This window comes from Schistocerca serialis, chromosome 6, assembly GCF_023864345.2.
Source record: "Schistocerca serialis cubense isolate TAMUIC-IGC-003099 chromosome 6, iqSchSeri2.2, whole genome shotgun sequence".
NCBI classification, from domain to species: domain Eukaryota; kingdom Metazoa; phylum Arthropoda; class Insecta; order Orthoptera; family Acrididae; genus Schistocerca; species Schistocerca serialis.
This window is the reverse complement of record NC_064643.1, coordinates 209,166,840-209,191,859: the sequence shown is the minus strand read 5'-3', so window position 1 is coordinate 209,191,859 and position 25,020 is coordinate 209,166,840. Positions and strand designations below refer to the sequence as shown.

General features: G+C 41.9%; 1 protein-coding gene across 1 annotated transcript in view; it reads right to left on the bottom strand.

Moving 5' to 3' along the window:
• Window positions 1–25,020, bottom strand: part of LOC126484243 (cytochrome P450 6k1-like) — a 72,444-nt gene that overhangs the window by 47,061 nt on the left and 363 nt on the right. Inside the window, exon 2 of the mRNA XM_050107657.1 lies at window positions 7,687–7,947. Coding sequence (XP_049963614.1) covers window positions 7,687–7,906 — 220 coding nt within the window. The 5' untranslated portion in view covers window positions 7,907–7,947. The remainder of the gene's footprint in view (window positions 1–7,686; window positions 7,948–25,020) is intronic.

Genomic DNA, 25,020 nt, shown 5'->3' with positions numbered 1-25,020 from the left:
AAGTAAGAAGATTAAAACTTTTGGTCGATCTCTTATTAGGTAAATAAATGGTAGGTTAACTGTCTTCTATTGCGTGTTTGTGTGCATCACACTTCAGTCCGCTATACGTAAGTGGTTGCCTTTCCCTTAGTTTATGACTCGACGTTTTGGGTAGTTCTGGTGTCTCCATTTACGATTTTATTGCCGTTAATACAGGCTTGCGACGTCGTAGGGAAAGACACGCATCAGCTGTCTCGAGATTTCTTGATTTTTTAAAACTGAATCTCCCGATTTTTTGTTTTTGAAAGTTGGCAGGTATTGAGATACGGTCTGCAAAGTGTGTTGCGCAATACAGTTGGTAGTAAAGAAGTAAGAAATGAAAATGCTACACCTGAAGTTTTGCTGCCCCCCTTTTTAAGCAGAAGCTGGTTTTTCACCCATCTAAATGTCTCTGACGCCATGGCTCCTGAACTATGTGTCTATAACGACATAATTTTGCAGATACATTCGGTGGTATATGTGGGTATGTCTGATGTTGAAGTTTTACTGCATGAACAGCGAAAATGTAGTAAGCGATAAACTTTTTTGCTCAAGTGCGGATATTTGCATGCAGTCCGTTAATCTGCCTCGAGGAAAACACACCGTTTCTTAACAGTGATACTTTCTCATTATGTGTACTTTTAGTTTAAGATTATACCTCTTACTGAGTGGTTTATGACAGCATTTTAAATTTTTAAATTTGCTCAATAATTACGCGAGATATTGAAAATCAGATTCCTGTTGCCCCGAGAGCCTTTAGATGGGTTCCCTGCAACTGGAATTGGGTATTGTGGCAGTCACTTAGTACTTAATTCACACTGTTCAAGGACGAAGCCCCTTTTTCCAGTCGTGATGGTCTTTACAATTGCTGCAAAATTAATAATGAGGCAATTCCACTTTCCATGCTCATCACAGATCACCAGTGAAGATGTTCCATCGTGCGGGCTACAATTGTACAAGGTCATGAAGTAGCACCTTATTTGTCGCCAGTCCGTTTGAATGGTGCCAGTTACTTGATATTAAATTAGGATATCGTGCCACAGCCGCTGGAGACTGAATCGCTTGTTCTCGGCGAGCGGACACGTGTTCGACACGATGGTGAAACACCTTGCTTCTGTATTGATGTCCGTGAACAGCTGAGCGACACAAACCAACATCGTTAGTTTGGAAAGGGCGTCTTGTCCCTTGGCCAGCAAGACCGCCCCATCTGACACGTATGGATTGTTTTTCCGTCAAGTTGGTGCATGAAACATTAGTAGAAACTGAGGAGAACTGCCTGTCTCTTGTACGTCTAGACTCATCAGAGAGGGTGGTGCTGTGGTAAGATAGTTCTTCCGGCCTCTGTTGGAACAGCGACTTTACCCATAAATGTGAGTGAAAGCGGGCGCTCAATGCTAAAATGAATTAACCAACACCCTAAAGGATGCAACATCGCTATTAATGTTTACCCATCACAAACTTCTATTCAATCTCTGGTAGCATACGTACTAGGGACGTTCAGTAAGTAATGAGTAATGCAAATCATTTTTTTCTGAATTCGGAATGGTTTTATTCAGGATTCCAATAGACAGTGCTATTTGCCATTCTTTTGGCTACAAAACCCTATTTTTCAACAATCTCAATTCAATGCGGCAACCTTACACCACCTTACGGGGAGAGCTTGTAGAGGACGACAATTATTGAATTATATGAAATAAATTCGTCATAACTTCTTAACGCTTTGCGTTAGTACGTTCAAACTGCACGGTTGGCAGCGGGGCATGAAGGGAATTAGTATGCACATTGTGTTTGGTTTAGCGACGAAGTCAGTTTTCATTTGGATGGGTTCAAACGGTTCAAATGGATCTGAGCACAATGGGACTTAACTTCTGAGGTCATCAGTCCCCTAGAACTTAGAACTACTTAAACCTAACTAACCTAAGGACATCACACACGTCCATGGCCGAGGTAGGATTCGAACCTGCGACCGTATCGGTCACGCAGTTCCAGACTGTAGCGCCTAGAACCGCTCGGTCACCCCAGCCGGCTGGATGGGTTCGTCAATAAGCAAAATTAGCGTATTTTGGGGATTGCGAATCCGCATTTCGCGGTGGAGAAGTCTCTTCACCCTCAACGGGTAAATGTGAGGTTTGCAATGTCCAGTCACGGAATAGTTGGTCCGATATTCCTTGATGGCGCGGTGGCTACCGAACGGTACGAGACGGTTTTGAGGATGATTTCATCCACATTATTCAAAGCTACCCTGATTTCGACAAAATGTGGTTCATGCAAGACGGATCTCGACTCCATCGAAGTAGGAGAGTGTTCGATGTCCTGGAGCAGCACTTTGGAGACGGCATTCTGGCTCTGCGATATCCAGAGGCCACTGGCATGGGCCTCGAATGGCCGCCATGTTCTTCGGATACGGACACATGCGACTCCTTTTTGTGGGCCTATATTAAAGACAAGATGTACAGCAATAATCCCAAAACCATTGTTATGCTGGAAACAGCCATTCAGGAGATCATCGACAGCATCAGTGTTCCGACACTTCAGCGGGTCGTGCAGGATTTCGCTATTCATCTGCGCCACGTCATCGCCACCGATGGCAGGCATATTGAACATGCCATAACCAAAATACGAATAACTGTAGTGACGTTTACATGTTGAACAAAATGGGTGCACGCCGTAGTTTGTAACTAATTTAAGTTTTTTTCATATCGTACAATAATTGTCCGCATGGTACCACTCTAGTGGCCGATGTCGGAGCCAACGTCTTGCTGCATCAATAACCTCCACATCATCCATGTACTGCTTCACGTGGAGTTGCTAGTCGTAAGGTTCGAGGCCCGGACTGTAGAGTAGACGAGGACGAACAGTCCAATCAACATTTGTGATCTCCTCACGGGTGCGCAGACACGTGTGAGGGCCGGCTGGTGTGGCCGTGCGGTTCTAGGCGCGTCAGTCTGGAACCGCGAGACCGCTACGGTCGCAGGTTCGAATCCTGCCTCGGGCATGGATGTGTGTGATGTCCTTAGGTTAGTTAGGTTTAAGTAGTTCTAAGTTCTAGGGGATTGATGACCTCAGATGTTAAGTCCCATAGTGCTTAGAGCCATTAAAAAAATAAAAAAATAAATAAAAACTGAGTTTATCGTTGCGCCATGAGGGAAGTCATGAAATAGAGTAACCCATACAGAGTCCCAGAGACCGTCACTCTGACTTTATCGGCTGAGGTGGCAGCATTGAACTTTTTCTTCGGAGGAGAGGTCGTGTTGCTCCACTCCATCGATTGTAATTTTGCTTCCGCTTCGAAGTCATGAACCGATGTTTCATCACCTGTGATGATGTTCGACAAAAAATTGTTACGATCAGGCTCGAACCTGGCAAGCAATTGCGCACAGATGATTCTGTGTCGCTCTTTATGTCCTTACATTAGGTAGTGAGGAACCTAGCGGTCACACACCTTTGAGTATCTCAACTGGTGGGCGAGTGCGTCAGCACTTCCTGTTGTGCAGCGAGGTGTTTGATTGTGATTCATCGATCACCTCGAATGAGTGTGTCCACACGTTCTATCATTGCAAGACTCAGAGGTGTGTGCGGCCGGCCGGCACGCGGGAGATTGACAGATTTGAGCGACTTTGTTGCGATAATGACAGACGCCTCGCCCAGAGGTTCACCGTGCTTTTGTTCACTGACAGTTTTCCGTTGACATCATGCTAGCGCCTATGAATATCTGCTATTCTCTGGTTTTCCGCTTAAAGAAACTCAGTGACAGCTCTCTCTGCCGCTATGTCCCATAACATACTCCGCATTTTGTTAACCGAAATGGGCCGAGAAAAAAAATGTGTTACATTACGAATCCTGTCTGTTAAACAAAGTCTTTTGAAGAAACCAGGGTATCACGTTCTCTCGTAGTCCCGTTTTGTATGGTTTTGATACCTGATTTGAAGTAAGTTCTCACTTCATGTTCTATCACAAATTTACAAAAAAATTGGTTTTTCTTACTTAATTGAGTTGAAAGGGCGGTTACTTAGCAAATATTACCACGTCGAGTAATGCTTCCGCGGAGGGTGTCTCCAGGAATGGCGTATAGGCGGCCACAATGGTCAGCCAGGGGCCAATACAACCGCCGAGAACTAAAAGTTATCTGTTCCACTTTTACCGTTATTCATGCCAACAAATATTGAACGTAACTATAATAAACGATGATTCATTGTAAACAATAATAATATTCCTAATTAACAATAAAGATAATAATTACCCAACATTAATAAATAATAATTTTTATTAAGTAACAGAACAGTTAATTTTTCCACACAGCAATGGTGTACACATATAAGGGCAAAGAGGCAGTCGGTCATATGTTCCTTGTGACATGGAGAGACCAACACAGTCAGCGAAGAACGACATAGCTTTCAAAACTGCTGCGACCTCCTATCGACTTTTAAGGTACAGATTGAGGAGATGACTTTAGAAGGAAAATCCACGTGATGCTGACAACAAGAAGGTATTTTGAGTTTTTCAGTGTGTGTGTTTACCTCAAAAAGAGAGAAGGGAATTTATGACCGTCTCCTGTTGTTGGAGGGAAGATTTATCGGCATGACTGTTAACGAACTGTGATGCGCAGCATTTGAACTGGCCAAGAGAAATAATTTTTCTCTTAATTTCAATAAGGAGAGTAGAATGGCTGGGAAGCGATGGACTGGTGGTTTGCGGAAAAAGTTTCCAAGATTGAGGTTGAGGTCTACTGAGTAGGATGTGCAATATGGGTCGACAAACAATATGTGGCTATTGATGAGAAGGAAAACGATTATTTGTGCGATAACTTTGCTAAAAAAAATTTCGAAACATTTTACTTTTTCTCGGTAGTAATAATGAATTTGTTCTTGAAAACATCATTATTTTGTGTAATTTTTTTCCTCTCAACACGCAATTTGCGCTGTAATACTTTCTTTTGCTCTCAGTGCGGTGTTTCAAAGCTGAAAATGGTTCTCTCAATTTATTTAGCCTTTCTTACTTGTGGTCAATGTGTTTGCCCCGTGGGGCAAACTGGCCTTTTACGTATTTTTTGGGTTATTGATTATTTAGGAACTTTCGTTTTTCCAACGAGAATGAAAAAAAATCGAGCAGATGGGAGAATAGTTTGATTGTACACCCCGAGATTTTAGTGGTCTTAGATCGACTGCATCTTGCTAAAAAAGGAAAAAGAATCACCAAACGTAGGATCACCGTCATGTGCGCTCTTTCCCTGCCTCAGATAACACCTGAATATAATACAGAGGACGTCGATGAAAGTTCAATTTACGTACAAATCTGATACAAGGAATCCGCAAACATTTATCCACGAATTTCGCTGGGGAAAACTGCGTTCTCCTCTACCCTTTGTTTAACTGGGACCCTAAACCTTTTGGACATCCTGCATACATTAAGTTTAATGACGATACCACGATGAGGAGCACTGAAAGACCTAAGTCGAAACAAGGCCCCGAGAGTAGACATTCCATTAGAACTACTGATAGCCTTGGGAGAGCCAGCCCTGACAAAACACTACCATCTGGTGAGCAAGATGTATGAGACAGGCGAAATACCCTCAGACTTCAAGAAGAATATAATAATTACAATCCCAAAGAAAGCAGGTGCTGACAGATGTGAAAATTACCGAACTATCAGTTTAATAAGTCACGGCTGCAAAATACTAACACGAATGGAAAAACTGGTAGAAGTAGAACTCGGGGAAGATCAGTTTGGATTCCGTAGAAATATTGGAACACGTGAGGCAATACTGACCCTACGACTTATCTTGGAAGCTAGATTAAGGAAAGGCAAACCTACGTTTCTAGCATTTGTAGACTTACAGAAAGCTTTTGACAATGTTGACTGGAATACTCTCTTTCAGATTCTGAAGGTGGCAGGGGTAAAATACAGGGAGCGAAAGGCTATTTACAATTTATACAGAAACCAGATGGCAGTTATAAGAGTCGAGGGGCATGAAAGGGAAGCAGTGGTTGGGAAGGGAGTGAGACAGGGTTGAAGCCTTTCCCCGATGTTATTCAATCTGTATATTGAGCAAGCAGTAAAGGAAAAAAAAGAAAAATTCGGAGTAGGTATTAAAATCCATGGAGAAGTAAAAAAAATTTTAAGGTTTGCCGATGACATTGTAATTCTGTCAGAGACAGCAAAGGACTTGGAAGAGCAGTTGAACGGAGTGGACAGTGTCATGAAAGGAGGGTATAAGATGAATATCAACAAAAGCAAAACAAGGATAATGGAATGTAGTCGAATTAAGTCGGGTGATGCTGACGGAATTAAAATCCATGGACAAGAAATAAAAATTTTGAGGTTCGCCGATGACACTGTAATTCTGTCAGAGACAGCAAAGGACATGGAAGAGGAGCTGAACGGAATGGACAGTGTCTTGAAAGGAGGATATAGGATGAACATCAACAAAAGCAAAACGAAGATAATGGAATGTAGTCGAATTAAGTCGGTGTGATGCTGAGGGAATTAGATTAGGGAATGAGACACTTAAAGTAGTAAACGAGTTTTGTTATTTGGGGATCAAAATAACTGATGATGGTCGAAGCAGAGAGTATATAAACTGTAGACTGGCAATGGCAAGCAAAGCGTTTCTGAAGAAGAGAGATTTGCTAACATCGAGTATAGATTTAAGTGTCAGGAAGTCGTTTCTGAAAGTATTTGTATGGAGTGTAGCCATGTATGGAAGTGAAACATGGACGATAAATAGTTTAGACAAGAAGAGAATAGAAGCTTCCTGGCAGATTAAAACTGTGTGCCGGACCGAGACTCGAACTCGGGACCTTTGCCTTTCGCGGGCAAGTGCTCTACCAACTGAGCTACCCAAGCACGACTCACGACCCGTCCCCACAGCTCTACTTCTACCAGTACCTCGTCTCCTACCTTCCAAACTTAACAGAAGCTCTCCTGCGAACCTTGCAGAACTAGCACTCCTGAAAGAAAGGATATTGCGGAGACATGGCTTAGCCACAGCCTGGGGGAAGGTAGGAGACAGGGTACTGGTAGAAGTAAAGCTGTGAGGACGGGTCGTGAGTCGTGCTTGGGTAGCTCAGTTGGTAGAGCACTTGCCCGCGAAAGGCAAAGGTCCCGAGTTCGAGTCTCGGTCCGGCACACAGTTTTAATCATCCAGGAAGTTTCATATCAGAGCACACTCAGCTGCAGAGTGAAAATCTCATTCATGAGAATTGAAGCTTTCGAAATGTGGTGCTACAGTAGAATGCTGAAGATTAGATGGGTAGATCACATAACTAATGAAGAGGTATTGAACAGAATTGGGGAGAAAAGTTTGTGGCACAACTTGACAAGAAGAAGGGACCGGTTGGTAGGACATGTTCTGAGGCATCAAGGGATCACAAATTTAGTATTGGAGGGCAGCGTGGAGGGTAAAAATCGTAGAGGGAGACCAAGAGATGAATACACTAAACAGATTCAGAAGGATGTAGGTTGCAGTAGGTACTGGGAGACGAAGAAGCTTTCACAGGATAGAGTAGCATGGGGTGCTGCATCAAACCAGTCTCTGGACTGAAGATAACAACAACAACAATCGCGATGAGGTCATCACAATGCAGATTGGTCTACATGTATAAAATAATGGGATTACGCAATGAAAGTGAAATGTAGAGACAATGTAGCCGCTGTAATGGAATACAGTACCTTTGTGTAGATCGTAGACTTCCTTCATTATCAGCTCCAGACGACTTTGGGCCAGGAAGGTCCTTCGAATGTTCCCGAAAGGGAACTGGGGCTCTACCTGGAAGACGCCCTTGCGGGTCCAGTACTTGAACCTGTTGGCGAACCACAGGTAGGTAGCCGTGAGCGCCACCAGCGCCACGGCCACCAGCTCGGCCAACCACGACTCCAGGAAGATGGCCATTGCGTCACAGGCGCGGCGCTACCCACCCGCTGCCAGCAGTACTGAAACACACAATGCGTGCAACTTACAGACTCTATCGGTTTTCATAACGCATGTAAACAAAGCAAATTGCGGAACAAGATTTTTTATCAATATATAGTATTGCAAACACGATGTTTGTTAGTTATTTACACGTCCCTTAGAGCAAGTTGCTGTTGTGGTCTTCAATCCGAAGACTAGTTTGATGCAGCTCTGCGTTCTACTCTATCCTGTGCAAGCCTCTAGATCCCCGAACAACTAATGCAACTTACATGCTTCTGAATCTGCTAACTTCTCTCCAGTATTAACTTGGTGATCCTTTGGTGTCTCAGAGTGTGTCCTATCAATTGAAACCTTCTTCAAATCTGGTTGCGTCACGAATTTATTTCCTCCTGTTGTGTACATAGTTCCTCGTAGTCAGCGCGTACACTACTTTCCCACTAGAGCGCGCCCCGCTAAGCACAACAGCGCAGGCGCAGCACTCGTCCGTCTCCACGCTATGAGATGGCGCTGTCTTAGAGACGGACCAAATTCTGCATCCGCTGATCCACGTATTAATATGTAATGCAGCCAATGAGATTGCTGCTAACGTATAACCTTTTCTCCTCGCGGATCACACTCGCGCAGTGATACCTGAACGCGCGAGGTATTATAACGAGTGTACAGACCTCCGATTAGTCAGTGTGCATTAGTCTGCACCAGTCTGTACCAGTCTGCATTAGTCTGCATTAGTCTAAAGTCAAGTTACAGTCTGCGCCTAATAAGATTATCATATTCCTGTACATAGCCATGAAGATAAATGAATAGACACTTTGTCAAGTATCAGAGATATGTGAGAATAAGATTAACGTACCAAGACCGAAGGAACTTCAGATTGTCAATTGTAAATAGCATCCAGAACCAAGTTAACTTATTTTTATGCTTTGTTATTATTTTAATAAATGTGTGTGAAAATTAATCAAGTTCTGTTTAAAGTTGGCCACCGTCAATCTGCTACTCTAAGCGTGCAAGTAGCATTTCTATCGTCTGACCTAACGGCAGAAGATAAACGCGCCACTATATGACCACGAGACATATTGCTGACACTCGCCTACTTCGTTAGAGCGACAAGTCAAATAATCTGATGGTGTGTGTACCGAAGGTCTTACAGTACGCACACCACACCTCCCCAGTTCTGTTCAGTACCTCCTCGTTAGTTACGTGCTCTATCTATCTAACTTTCAACATTCTTCTGTAGCACCACATTTCAAAAGCCTCTATTTTCTTCTTTCCTAAAATGTTTCACTTTTACACATGGCTATACTCCATACAAATACTTCCAAAAAAGATTTACTAACACTTGAGTCTATAATCTATGTTAACAAATTTCTCTTTCTCAGAAACTCTTTTCTTGTCATTGTCATTTGCATTTTATATTCCCTTTACTTAGGCTGTTATCAGTTATCGCATGCCCAAGGAGCAAAACTCATCTACTTCTTTGTCTCGTTTCCTAATCTAATCCCCTCGGCATCACCTAACTTAATTCGACTACATTTATTTATCCTTTTTTTGCTTTTGTTGATCATCATCACATATTCATCTTTCAACACACTGTCCACTCCCTCCAACTGCTCCAGCAAGTCCTTTGCTGTCTCTGACAGAATTATGTCATCAGCAAACCTCAAAGTTTTTATTTCTTCTCCCTTTAATTCATTCTTCAAATTTTGCTTTCATTCCCTTTACTTCTTGCTCAATGTACAGACTGATTAACATCGGGGGAAGGTTACAATCCTGTATCACTTCCTTCTCAACCACTGCTTCCTTTTCGTCCCCCTCGCCTCGTATCACTGCTATCTGTTTTCTGTACAGGTTGTAAATAGTATTTCGCTCCTTGTATGTTACCCTTAATACCTTCACTATTTTTAAGAATGTATTCCACTAAACGTCATCAAGAGTCTTCTGTAAGTCTACAAATGCAATAGACGTAGGCTTGCCTTTTCTTAACCAATCTTCCAGAAGAAGTCGCAGGGTCAGTACTGCCTCCTGTGTGCCTTCATTGCTCTGGAATCCAACCAGAGCTAGGCTTCTACGACTTTTCCATTTTTCTGTAAAGAATCCGTGTCAGTATTTTGCAACAATGACTTATTAAACTGATAGTTCGGTAACATTCACACTTATCAGCACCTACGGTTCTTTGCTATTAAATCGTTATATTCTTATTGAATTCTGAGGGTATATCAACAGTCTCTTATATCTTGCGCTCTAGACGGAAGAGTGTTGTCATGCCTGGCTCTCCCGTACTATCAGTAGTTCTGGCGGAGTGTCATCTACTCCTGGGGTCGTATTTCGACCTAGGTCTATGCTCCGTCAAATTCTTCTCGCAGTATCATATCTCCCATCTCATCTTCATCTATTCCTCTTCCATTTCTATGGTATTGCCTTCCGATTTCATCTCCCTTGTATAGAGCGTATAAACGATTTTTTCATTGAAATTATGTGAAACTGTCAGTTTATAGGATATCCATACATGATTCATAACATTAATGAAAACATCATTTTTTTAGTCGTACTCGTGCTAATACACTCTTAAAAACTAAGCTTTTTATTCTATTTTACATAATTTATTTTATTTTATTGTTACAGGCTACCAGTTTTTAAATAGAAATTATTCCTTGGAACTGAAGGACTTGTCCAGGGGAAATGATTTTATGTTAAATTTAAAACTTGCCTTGCTGCCTGTCAGAAATTTTATGTTATTGGGCAAATGGTGAAAATTTTTGTTGCTGTATATTGAAACCCTTTCTGTGCCACTGACACCATTAGTAATGGGTAATAAAGAACATTTTTTTCCTCTAGTGTTGTAGATACAGATGTCACTGCTCTTCTCAACTTGTGGTGTATTATTTACGACAGTGCATTTTAAAATGTCTTAACTCTTTAAAGAGATACCTAAATGACGCCCGCGGATGAACAACACACATTAGTCTTTCTGCTTGCTTTTGCGCAATTAATACTTTCTTTTTAAGTAGTGAGTTAACTCAGTGAATGATTCCATGAGACATTATTGAGTAGAAACACGCAAAATACGTCACGAGGTTGATTCGTTTGTTTCCAAGACTAGTAATTATACCAAGAGCAAAAGTAGCTGAATTTAACTGCCTGAGAAGCTCAGTAACACGCTTCTTCAAATTCAAGCGTCCATCAACATGTAAATCCAAAATTTCGAAACGTTCTATCATATTTTCTGACGTCTATTCATATGCTACACCAGTTGTTGGTATGGCTCTATTTTTTGTGCAGAACTGAATATAGAGCGTTTTCTCAAAATTTAGGGAGGTATATTTTCAGAGAATCACTCAATAATTCTTTTTAAATATGACTGATAATCTCTTCTCTGAGTTTATCCCTAATGTAATTTATTGTAACACTAGTAACATCTCCAAAAGGTACCAATTCTGTGTGTTGAAATTTAATTTATTGTATTTTTTCCTGCGAAATGGCAACCCATTCTTCACGGAGTGCTGCACTGAGGAGAGCTAACGAAGTCGGTCGGTCAGGCCTGGCACGAAGTCGGCGTTCCGAAACATCCCAAAGGTGTTCTATATAATTCAGATCAGGACTCTATACAGGTCAGTCCATTTTATTTTATTTATTTACACGTCAAGTTCCGTAGGACCAAATTCAAGAGCAAATCTCCCAGGTCATGGAACGTGTCAGTACATGAAATTACAACATAAAAGTAATAACAGAAAAAATAAAAATTTTATGAACGTAAATAACCGCAGTCAACAACATAACATAAGAATCACCTTAATTTTTCAAGGAACTCCTCAACAGAATAGGAGTGACCGATGAGGAAACTCTTTAGTTTCGATTTGAAAGCGCGTGGATTACTGATAAGATTTTTGAATTCAAGTGGTAGCTTATTGAAAATGGATGCAGCAGTATACTGCACATCTTTCTGCGCAAGAGTTAAGGAAGTCCGATATCAAGGAGGTTTGATTTCTGCCGAGTGTTAACTGAGTGAAAGCTGCTTGTTCTTAGAAATAAGCTAATATTGTTAACAAGAAATGACAGTAAGGAATATATACATTCAGAGGCAAATGTCAAAATACACAGACTCGTGAACAAGAGGTTCGTGAACTTACACCACTTATTGCCCGAACCGCCCGTTTCTGAACCAAAAATATCCTTTTAGAATGCGAAGAGTTACCCCAAAATATAACACCATACGACATTAGCGAATGAAAATGCGCAAAGTTGACTAATTTTCATGTCGAACAATCACCCACTTGAGATACCGTTCAAATAGCAAATTACGTGTTAGAAACTGTAACAACTTTAGCGTTAGTTTATTTTCAACAAGCCATGAACTTAGGTCATGAACTGCACTATTTGAAACTGAGCCGATGTTTCACACAACATCCGTTACTACTAAGCTAGTGTCGTCAGCAAACAGAAATATTTTAGAGTTACCCATAATACTAGGGGGCATATCATATTTATTAATAAGGAACAGGAGTGGCCCCAACACTGATCCCTGGGGCACTCCCACTTGACTGTACCCCACTCAGACCGCACATACAACTATTCTCAACGTTGTGAGTAATGACCTTTTGCTATATGTTGTTAAAGTAAGAGGTGAACCAATTGTGAGCTACTCCTGTATTCCACAATGGTCCAACTTATAGAGCAATATTTTGTGATCAACACAATCAAACGCCTTAGTTAATTTAAAAAAATTTACTTGGCGTTCGAAAGCTTTTGTTTAACCCATCCAGCACCTCACTGAGAAAAGTTGTTAAGCGACTTCTAGAGCCGAACTGTTCCTTTTATAGCAAATCGTGTGATATAAAATGATCAATTATTCTTACATACATAGCCTTTTCAATAACGTAAGCAAACACTGATGGCATAGAACTAGGTCTAAAATTGTCTACATTATCTCTTTCTCCCTTTTTATAAAGCGGCTTTACTACTGAGTACTTCAGTCGTTCAGGGAACTGACGATTCCAAAAGGAAAAATTACAAACGTGGCTAAATACAGGGCCAACATGTGCAGCACAGTACTTTAATATTTTGCTAGATACTCTTTCATAACCAAGAGAATGAAGTTATAATGAAATCTAGACCTTTCGCTGCTTACAGGCGTTGATAAATATAAACGGGGACAGTCAAAAAATGTGTGCCCCGACCAGAACTCGAAACCGCGACCTCCTGCTTACATATCAGACGCTCTATCCGAATGAGCCACAGAGGACACAGGCGATAGTGCGACTGTAGGGCACGCTCCCCGTGAGACCCACACTTTCCAACTTTCTGTCCACACACTACATTTGTAGTGCCCCTGCCCACCATATCATTACTGGCGGCAGTCAATGTACCGATTCCCGTAAGAGTTCGGGTAATTTTGAGTGCATCCGCACTGAAGACGATCATTGGCCGGTAAGCCTTATCTCTATGACGCTGGTATCTGTACAGATATCGTTGGTGATCTTGCAGCTATCGAAGAATGAAGTTATAATCAAATCTAGACCTTTCGACGTTTACAGGCGTTGAAAAATATCAACGGGGACTGCCGTGAGTAATGAATATGGTGGTCAGGGGCACTACAAGTGTAGTGTGTGGACAGGAAGTTGGGAAGTGTGGGTCTTACGGGGAGCGTGCCAGAGATAAGTTCCTGCTGTCGCACTGTTGTCTGTGTCCTCGGTGGCTCAATCAGCCGGCACGGTAACTCAGTGTGTTCGGTCAGAGGGTCAGCTGCCCTCTGTAATAAAAAAAAAACTGAGTTAATGGATCAACGACGAACTGAAACGTGTGTCTTGCGACGTCCGTCCCGAGCAGATGCAATGGTCGAAAACGAACAAAATGAGATTACAAAAAAAAGTCGGATAGAGCGTATGCCATGTAAGCAGGAGGTCCATGGTTCGAATCCCGATCGGTGCACACATTTTTCAATTGTCCCCGTTGATATTTATCAACGCCTGTAAGCAGCGAAAGGCCTAGAATTCATTATAACTTCATTCTTCGAGAGCTGCAAGATCACCAATGATATCTGTACAGATACCAGCTACATACAACAATGAGAGTCCTTAGTCTTCAGTGATTTAATTCTTGACTCAGTCTCCCCCTTGTCTGTATCGCAGAGGAGTATTTCAGACATCAATCTCGGAAAGGCATTTGCCATGAAAATTATATGATTCCCTGTAGAAACTAAATTTTTATTTAATTCACCAGCAATGCTCAGAAAATGATTATTAAGTACTGTACATATATCTGATTTATCAGTAACAGATTTTTCTTTTCTTTGAACTGACTTTATATCGTCGACCTTGCGCTGCTGACCAGACACTTCCTTTACAACTGACCATATGGTTTTAATTTTATCCTGTGAATTAGCTATTCTATTTGCATACCATATACTCTTTGCCTTCCTAATAAAATTTTAAGCATTTTACATTAATGTTTGTAATGGGCTACTGCAGATTGATTGTGACTACTTCTAACAATTTGATATAATTCTCGCTTTGTTCTGCATGATATCCTTATCCCACTTGTCAGCCACCTGGGCTGATTTTTACTGTTAGTATCTCGTTTAGGACGTTCTAATGGGAAGCCACTCTCAAAGAGCATGAGAAATGTGTCAAGAAAAGTATTATATTTATGATCTATGTTATCAGCGCTATAAACATCTTGCCACTCTTGTCCCTTGACAAGGTTTAAAAAAACTCTATCACTGTTGGATTAACTTTCCTACATAGTCTTTAGTTACATGTTACATTTGTTTGAGTACAACAGCCTTTTAGTGTTAAAATTTCTGCATCATGGTTTGAAAAGTCATTCACCCTTTCACCGACAGATTGCCCATCTATTAATAAAGATTGAATAAAAATATTGTCTGTGGTTGTGCTACTGTTCCCCTGCACCCTAGGTGGAAAAAAATAGAGTCTGCATCAGATACCATGAACTTAGTAGCTCTTCCAACATCCTTTTTCTTGCACCATCATACACAAAATTTATATTGAAGTCATCACATATAACTAATTTCTGGTAGTTCCTACAAAGAGAATCAAGTGCCCTCTCTAGCTTGAGCAAAAATGCTCTGAAGTCAGAGTTAGGGAACCTATAAACATTGCAAAACATTCAAATGTCTGTTCAGTGCAGTGCCGTGATACGTCTAAGGACTCAAAAATTGTCGTGTAACCACTCCTCCACAGGTGGTGCATTATGAATAGGTGCTCGATCGTGTTGAAAGATGCAGTCGCCATCCCAGAATTGCTCTTCACCAGTGGGAAGCAAGAAGGTGCTTAAAACATCAATGTAGGCCTGTGCTGTGATACTGCCACGTAAAACAACAAGGGGTGCAAACCGCTCCAGGCAAAAAACACGACCACACCATAACAGCACCGCCTCCAAATTTTACTGTTAGCACTACACACGCTGGCAGATGACGTTCACCGGGCATTCGCCGTACCCACACGCTGCCATCAGATCGACACATTGTGTACCATGATTCGTCACTTCACACAACGTTTTTCCACTATTAAATCGTCCAATGTTTACGCTCCTTACACCAAGCGAGGCGTAGTTTGGCTTTTGCAGGCGTGATGTGTGGCTTATGAGCAGCCGCTCGACCATTAAATCGAAGTTTTCTCACCTCCCGCCTAACTGTCATAGTACATGCAGTGGATCCTGATGCAGTTTGGAATTACTGTGTGATGGTCTGGATAGATGTCTGCCTATTACATATTACGACCCTCTTCAAATATCGGCGGTCTCTATCAGTCAACATGCCGGCCGAAGTGGCCGTGCGGTTAAAGGCGCTGCAGTCTCGAACCGCAAGACCGCTACGGTCGCAGGTTCGAATCCTGCCTCGGGCATGGATGTTTGTGATGTCCTTAGGTTAGTTAGGTTTAACTAGTTCTAAGTTCTAGGGGACTAATGACCTCAGCAGTTGAGTCCCATAGTACTCAGAGCCATTTGAACCATCTATCAGTCAACAGATGAGGTCAGCATGTACGCTTTTGTGCTGTACGTGTCCCTTCACGGTTCCACTCCACTATCACACCGGTAACAATGGACCTAGGGATGTATAGGAGTGTGAAAATCTCACATACAGACGTATGACACAAGTGACACCCAATCACCTGAGCACCTTCGAAGTCTGTGAGTTCCGCGGAGCGACCCATTCTGCTCTCAGGATGTCTAATGAGTACTGAGGTCGGTGATATGGAGTACCTGGCAGTAGGTGGCAGCACAATGCACTTAATATGAAAAACGTATGTTTTTGGGGGTATCCAGGTACTGTTGACCACATAGCGTATCAATCTGAAATTTATTTCACGTGCTAATGTCTTCGGTCCGTTGGCGATATAAAAAATTTGAACTTCTACGTCAATGCAAGCAAAATATACGGCTATTTACGTCACGCGTTTTGATATCTTAACACTGTCGATACCGATAACGAGCAATAATCATGCTAAATCTCGATTCCCGGGATGGGTGAACAATCACTATACATAATTAAGTCTGAACGGAACCCCCGGTGCGGAAATCCTACTCGCACTTACCCGGATCTTTTTAAAATAACTTCTAGAAAAATGAACTCATGCTGGAAACGAATTAATGTGCTAAATTCTAAAAATGTTTCTCTTTAAAAAATATGACTTTGTGATTAGATTGCTATCGACAAGACTGCCATATCGCCGGCCGGTGTGAGCGAGCGGTTCTAGGGGCTACAGTCTGGAACCGCGCGACCGCTACGGTCGCAGGTTCGACTCCTGCCTCGGACATGGATGTGTGTGATGTCCTTAGGTTAGTTAGGTTTAAGTAGTTCTAAGTTCTAGGGGACTGATGACCTCAGAAGTTAAGTCTCATAGTGCTCAGAGCCATTTGAACCATTTTGAGACCGCCTTATCGGAAAATTCTCTAGATTTAAATTACGTTTTCGATCTATTCATGTGGCATTTGTTCAGTTTAAATAAGCAAGATCTACTGGTTCTTTCAGCGTTTGTGCTAGAAGAAGAAGTGTGAATAATGCGTCTAGAAAGTTGGTAGCGACGTAATCTCAGCCGTTAAACAATGTAAAATCCAATTACCGCGCGAAGCGCGACAACTGCAGCTGCCTGCAGCAGTCACTCCACGGTTTAGCAACCAACGCGAGCAGCTGTAAGTTCAGCAGGTATTTGTTCACTGTTGTCCCATATTTCCACACTTTAATTGTTACCATGTCTCAGTTACTGCAGAGATTGTTGGATCGACGATGTGGGAAAGATGAGTGTCAGGTCGCCAAACAAGTCTCTTCTGCACTACCAGATTCTGTCGTTGTTGCACGAGCATAGCAAACACTGACTGGTTAAGAAAAATAAATGCCTTCGACAGAATCAAGTAATCTTCGGTCTCCAAATGAGGATGCGTAAATATTTTTGAAATTTTCGAGCGACTGGTTTTGTAAATAGCAGTGAAGGGTGATAACTGTGGCGTACGTTTCATATCTATGGTCAATGAAATATGGAACTACGAAATGAAAGTTGCAGCTTTTCTTCATACCTGAAACATAATACAGAGTGGTCTGTAAAGAACTGTTTACGCCACAGCTAATGAACTTAACTCGATATGTTTATCAGAAGCTGGAGTTTCGCATTTTAAAAGGCTATGCATTAGAATAAACACGAAATGTTTTGGTATATATGAATGCACGATTGGAAGGAAACCGCGACGTATGCGAGGCCTGCAACAGGGATAATTTAAATCATATTTCTGGTTTCTGAATCAGACGCTTGTCTTATCCGCACAGTTCGCATATATAATTTGCGCTGAAGAAAACCAACGAAATTCTGAATGGCGGTGAAACGAGTTCCTTCAATGACATGCCAATCGTCTGATAACTCGCCTTAACACGTCCCTTTCATTTTTCAGCCTGGGTTCGCATCACTTTCACTATCTAGAAAGCAGTCTTTCGTAGTACAAACTCCTTTTATACATGACTAAATCTGCAACAAGACCTCTCATAGAGTACGGTGTGTATGGATGTATAAACTTTTGTGATCACACTTAAGTAAAGCAAAAGTCAAACGAAAAAATGAAGTCCTTAAAAAAAAGTTACTTTTCTCTGAACACATTGCAATATTTCATTCGGTTATTAGAGTGTAATGATTTAGCGAGTGGGGTCCAATGACCATTTAGAAGTACCGTTCAGAGGTTGGTAACGTTATGAAACGAGACTCATTTGACCAAATGACGTTCTTCCATTGCTTCAAGTCCAGTTTTATGGCTTTGCCACTACATTTTCCTATTACGAGCGTTTGCATCACGGGTGAGTGAGTTCTGGAATTGCGGGTCACCCCTTAAGTCTGTTCTTCTGGAGCACCCTTCGTGTTGTTTTGGTGCTGACAGGTTTCGCGAGTGGAACATTCAATTCTGCAGTGACTTTTCCAGCTGTAATTCTCTTACTTTTCCTCACAGTACTTTTCAATCTCAACACACACATTCTTCCGCATTGTGACCTAGCGGTGACGTCTTCCCGCTTTTCCCGTATTCGGTATAAACCTTTGATACAGTGTATCTTGAGACACCAAACATTTCAGCTACCTTGGTATCGTCCCGCACTGATGTTTAGTGAAAAACAGACGAGCTTGTCGATTATCGGACCAGATCTGCGACTGGATTCAAGACTCCCTTGGCATAGAACTCAACACGTCGCTCTTAACGGAATAAAATCGGCAGAGGTGAAGGTAATTTCCGGAGTACCGCAACGAAGAGTGATAGGACCGTTATTGTTTCCATTGTACATAAATGATATAATAGAAAGTGTGGGATGCTCTGTAAGACGTACGAGGATGATGCGGTTGTCTACAGCAAAGTAACAGTGCCAGAAGACAGTATCGATTCGCAGGCTGACCTGCATAGCGTAGATTCTGCCAGTGAATCGTAAACGTAAATGAATGTGACGTAATGCGCATACGTAGGAAAAGAAAGCTACTACTGTACAAATACATTATCGATGAGAAACTCCTGGAAACAGTATCTACCATAAAATATCTAGGAGTAAGTATCCAAAGCGACCGTAAGTGGAATGACCATATAAAACAAATAATAGGAAAAGCAGGTGCCAGACTGAGATTCATAAGTAGAATGTTAAGGAAATGTAACTCATCCACGAAGGAAGTGGTTTCTAAGGCGCTTACCAGGTAGGACTAATAGAAGACATAGAGAAATCCAACGAAGAGCGGCGCATTTCGCCACAGGACCGTTGAGTCGGCGCGAGAGCGTTACGGCGATGCTCAATAAACTGCATTGGCAAACGTTACAAGAGAGGCGTTGTGCATCACGGAGAGGTTTACTATTGAAATTTCGAGAGAACACATTCAGGGAAGAGTAGAACAACGTATTATTTCCTACCACATACGTCTCCGACAAGCATACTCCTCACGCGCCAACAGGGCAGCCGGGGATCACTTAGTGGTACCAAAAGTACCCTGCGCCACACACCATTAGGTGGCTTACAGAGTATGATGCAGGTGTAGATGTTACGGAAGCAATCACCATACGAGCACGAACATTTTTCCCACTTTCGAATTCACTTAACTCCGGCGTAATGCGCTCAGAGCTATACAGAACACTGATCTGACCGGGAGTGACACTTGCAGAGTATTGACGACGTTTCACAGAAGCCGTTGGTGGTCAAATACAACAAGCTTGGATGGCATCTGTGTTTATGTTCAAGCACGCATTTCTCACGGTACTCCTATGCCTTTGTCCAACACCGTACGCTACACTATGAACTTTGATCTAAATGCATGATGTGTCACTTCTAAACGACAGAACGAATAGTAGGTCTTTGGTGGCACGTAATCAGCATCCTAACTGGCTATGAGCTTGATCTTTTCGTAGTCCTTGATCGAGATTCCTCTGAGAGTTATGAGCAACATAAGATAATGAGGGCCACTTATATAAGTTTACTGATCTAAATATTGGTTATACCTAAAGGATTAAATAAATTAAAATAAAATATCGACCTTGCAAAAAAAGTTGATAAACGAAACTAATATTAGGTTTTAAGATCCTATCATCCTTCTCAAGGAACCATCCCAGCATTTTTCTTATCGTTTTAGAGACGCTACAAGATGGGGATTTGAACCGATGTACTCCCGCGTGCGAATCCTGTGTGTTACCTCAGCGACACCTCGCTCGACAAAAACCGACAATTTCATACAGGTCTAAGGATCTGATAGATTGCTACATTTTTGTCAAATAATTAAAGAATACACAGAATAAGAGATGTTACTTATTGGTGAGTAGAAATGTCTGCGGTTTGAAAGTAATTTTAAACACTGGCATACTCGTATTTGAAGAACTACAAAATTTAGAATGTTAATGCAACAGACGGTATTATTTTCGATTTCAGCTATCAGTCGTCCTTTGAAATTTTTGTTGGTAGCTATATCTGCCAATAAAAATTCCAAAGGACGACTAATAGCTGAAATCTGTTATTTACAAGTCAATATAACGGTCGCTACGTGCAAAAGCCTCTGATTGGAGGGTAATCAGATGGTAGAAAGTCTCGATTCATTATATTTTATGTTTGAGGAATAGGAGCATATTTCCTCCACAGATAATTCTCACTTTTTAGGAATGACCTACTTGGGTATCTATAAATAAACTAATATCCTTTATGGGATTTGTTAGACTCAATGAAGCCTATTTAAATCACCCACTGGTTGCTTGTGTGTCGAACTCGTCAAAGAGCTTCTTCATGCAAACAGTGGACAATGGAAGCGGTTTGTTTATACAACAGGCTGCCATTAGTGCGTCAGTAGGGTTCGGTTACGAAATCTGGAATGCCTCAAAGAACACACGGTGTCAATGCAGACTTCGCACTGTTACTAATGTGCAAAGCCGCTTCTAACTTCATACTTTCGTGCTGAATGTGGCCAGCAACACGTCACACAAGCTGTTGAAAATGATTGTTCCTGTCGTGGATAATTCAAAAATGGAAATCTTCTGTCACATACGTTATGCCGTTGCGATGCTGCAATGATAAACACTCGAAGTTTCGCTAGAGCACTGCACAACAACTTATTGCGTAGCGTGTTAGATTATTTCTAATTTCTATCAGGGATAGCAATTGTAATATAATTTGCCAAACAAAATGAAAGAGGTGACTAAAGTACATTTATTTGAAAAGGTTGTTGTACACTGGTGTCCAAGACTCAAGGAGGAAAGCAGCTTTCGCATGATAAACAATAATGAAAATGGCAGTGGTGGCCGGGAGACCCCTCGCGGGGCGGTTCGGCCGCCGCTCCACAAGTTCTTTAACGCCACTACGGAGACTTGCGAGTGAATGAGGATGAAATGATGATGAAAGACACACAACACCCAGTCATCTCGAGGCAGAAAAAATCCCTGACCCGCCGGGAACCGAACCCGGGAACGCGGGAAGCGAGAACGCTACCGCAAGACCACGAGCCGCGGACTTCGCATGATGTGTTACCGCCAAATAACATAGATCGAAAAAACTTTAACCATATAAAGAAAAAACTGCTACACTATAGCATAGAAGGTAACTGAAAGAAATATGCAGTGAGACGAACAGAAATGATAATTTTATTCGCAGACATTGCCTTTCATGACGGTCCCCTGGACTTTACAAAAGATTGAATGTGGTTCTTCATAAATAGCGTGACCACCACCGACGGAAATGCATGTTCTGCGACATGTCCCACCGTGGCCATAAGACTGGTAACGAGTTGTTCTGGCACGGTGTCCCATTCCTCCGCCAGCAATGTTGACGACTGCTGGATGGTCGTTGGTGCATGTGGACCTGCTGCAATACGCATCCCCAACGCACTCCAAACGTTCCCGATGGGATTTAAGTCGGAGGGGACGGGCGGGCCAATCCATTCGCCGAATATCCTCCCGTTCCAAGATGTCCTCCACCTGCGCAGTCTGACGTTGACTGATGAGAGTACTGTGGTCAAAGATTTGGAGGTTCATACACCCATACAACATAATTCCTCGCACAACATAACACGTGGAGCACCGAAACGATCATGTTCGGTCCGCAGCTCGTGGTCGTGCGGTAGCGTTCCCGCTTCCCACGCCCGGGTTCCCGGGTTCGATTCCCGGCGGCGTTGGGGATTTTCTCTGCCTCGTGATGACTGGGTGTTGTGTGCTGTCCTTAGGTTAGTTAGGTTTAAGTAGTTCTAAGTTCTAGGGGACTGATGACCATAGATGTTAAGTCCCATAGTGCTCAGAGCCATTTGAACCATCTGATCATGTTCGACATTGTTGACATTCATGCGGCAAGAGTACACTCATATGGCGAGAGGTGGGAGCACGCAAGGCACCCAGAAATGTTGTTGGACATTATCGTTTTGGTGTTCCAGGTGTTATGATGTGTAGAGGCATAATGTGGCATTGGTACACGGACCAAATCTTTCAGCACGATATACTCACCAGCCAATGTTATTGCGATCCTTCCCATGTGCGATCCTTCAGGTATGAATTCGGCCCTATTTTTATGGATGATGGTGCGCGACCGTAGTGCGCATGGAGGAGCTCCTGGAACGAGAGGACATTCAGCTAATGGACTGGCTTCCCCGTTCTCCCGACTTATATCCCATCTGGCATGTTTGGGGTGCGTTTGGGAAACGTATTGCAGCATGACACCATGAACCATATAGCAGTATTCAACCGTGCTGGTGGACGAATGAGGCGCCATGCCACAAGAACTCGTTATCAACGCCGCGCGGGATTAGCCGAGCGGTCTGCGGCGTTGCAGTCGTGGGGTGTGTGGCTGAGGCGGAGGTTCGAGTCCTCCCTCGGGCATGGGTGTGTGTGTGTTTGTCGTTAGGATAATTTAGGTTAAGTAGTGTGTAAGCTTAGGGACTGATGACCCTAGCAGTTAAGTCCCATAAGATTTCACACACATTTGAACATTTTCGTTATCAACCTTGCAGGTAGCATAAGAGCTCAGTGCAGGGCACGCATTGTCGTCCGTGCTCATCACACACTGTACTGAGAACCACGTCCCATCTTTCGTAATGTCCTGGGGACCATCTTGTATCGCGATCACACCAGTATAATTATTGTCTTTGAATGAAAGTATCATTACTGTTCATCTCACTGCGCATTTCTATCAGATACTTTTTGTACTGTACTGTAGTAGTTCTTTCTATGTATGGTTCAAGCTCATCGAGCTATGTTAGTTGGAAATGGCACATCACACTTTCGTATGGGGATCCCCGCCAGTTTAGTATACATCGGATCGTGTCCACGGCTTTACCCTCGTGGCAACCAGCTCCAGTATATGAAAGTTTCGTGCATTGTTGTATTTATGTTGGGTGATTTATTAATCTGGTCTCTTGCTATTACAAACCGGGTCTACTACTATCTGATATGTTCCTTCTCGATTCTCACTAGTTTCTTATTGGTGAGATTCTAAAATAAGACTTATAACCTTGTAAGGCTTTTAAGAACCTTTCGTCCTTCATCTGCCTTCATGCATGAACATGGATGCAGCTTAATTATCTTCTCGCTTACTGATTTTTAATCTTGCATAACTCTTTGCTTCTGAGGCTTTCACCTTTGTAGTAATGGGGCTAGTTTATGGGTAACGTTTCCCAGATAGACGTTCCACTGATGGAACCTTATTTTATACTTTTTCTATTAGATTTTAGCCATATAGCCATATTTATTACGCTACCTACTGTTCTTTTTGACATAGTGCCTCATGCCATGCACTGCCCTCTACATGGGGTTGGATTCTGTGACTATGAACGATGATGCCGTCTCCGTTTGCTAATCTATGTGACACAACGTATATTGGATATCCTTAACTTCTTCCTTTGTACAGTATTTAGTATCACCTAATGATCCTGCTGCAATTGAACGAAATAATCGTGAATTATCATCAGTTTGAGATTTATTTTTTTATTACCATTTCGTCCTTAAGACTTTTACACCATTGTAGTGTACCCTGTAAATAATGCATACTAGATTATTAAAAACTACTTAGATAACTGAATGGGAGTAAATTATAATAATGATAATAATAACATGGTAGATGAGGGGATGCTGACTTAGTTTTTGAGAGAGATGGAACTGTAATGTGTAAGGCATGTGCAATATGGGTACCTTAAATGAACAGTATGTTATTATTTTTAGTTAACCTATCCTTTGTATGTATAGATATAAGAGAATTGGGCTTTAGGTACAACCAAATAGGGTGGTGCACTTGTTAAGACATTGGTGCCACATTCCTGAAGATGGAGACTCGCACTCTGTCCAGCCATTCTGATTGAGGTTTTCCGTGGTTTTCATAACTCATTTCAGTCATATGCAAGGATGGTTCCTCCAAGAAGGCCGCCTCCTCTCCTCATCAAAACATTTGTGTATACTGATATGTCTGCCTCTATGACTCGCATTTTCCTTGTAACAAGCTAACACATCGTACATAATTGTAAAATATTCCATGGACGAATAAGTAACTACTACAACTAAATAATGTCTGGATTACAACTTTTTGCCAACGATTATCGGTTTCAGCCTGCAGTATATAACATATTTAGGTTTCTGGGCGCAAAGTGCAGTTTATTTACAAATCGGTAATCAGTAATAAGAAGTTGTGATCCAAACGATGTTGTTTATTTGCTGTAATAATAGAGATCACGTTTCCTAAGGCACTACTACTACTAGAACAACCACCACTACACTTAGTATAGCGCCAGATGTTGATGTCTTAATTCACCAAGAATATGACTGTAGTACACAACAGCAGACGTAATTTAAAGAAAAACATGTGGAATCTCTATTAAATTTTGTCTACATAAAGTAACGCAAATAATTTCATAATATCTTACATAACCGTCGCCCTGTAATTTTTAATTATTGAAAGAGCCAGATTTTCCCTAAAATATTGTGACGTCTGCTATGTACAGCATCCTAAAACCCTAAAGAGTACAACAGCCACAAATATTCTATTGTATTTGCGACTGATTGCTGTACTCTTTACTTTTTCAAATAAATACAGTTCTTGGGCACATCTGCTTCCACATGAAATCAAACCTAATATATAAACAGTTATATACAGTGCCCTTGGTCGGTACTTATGGAAA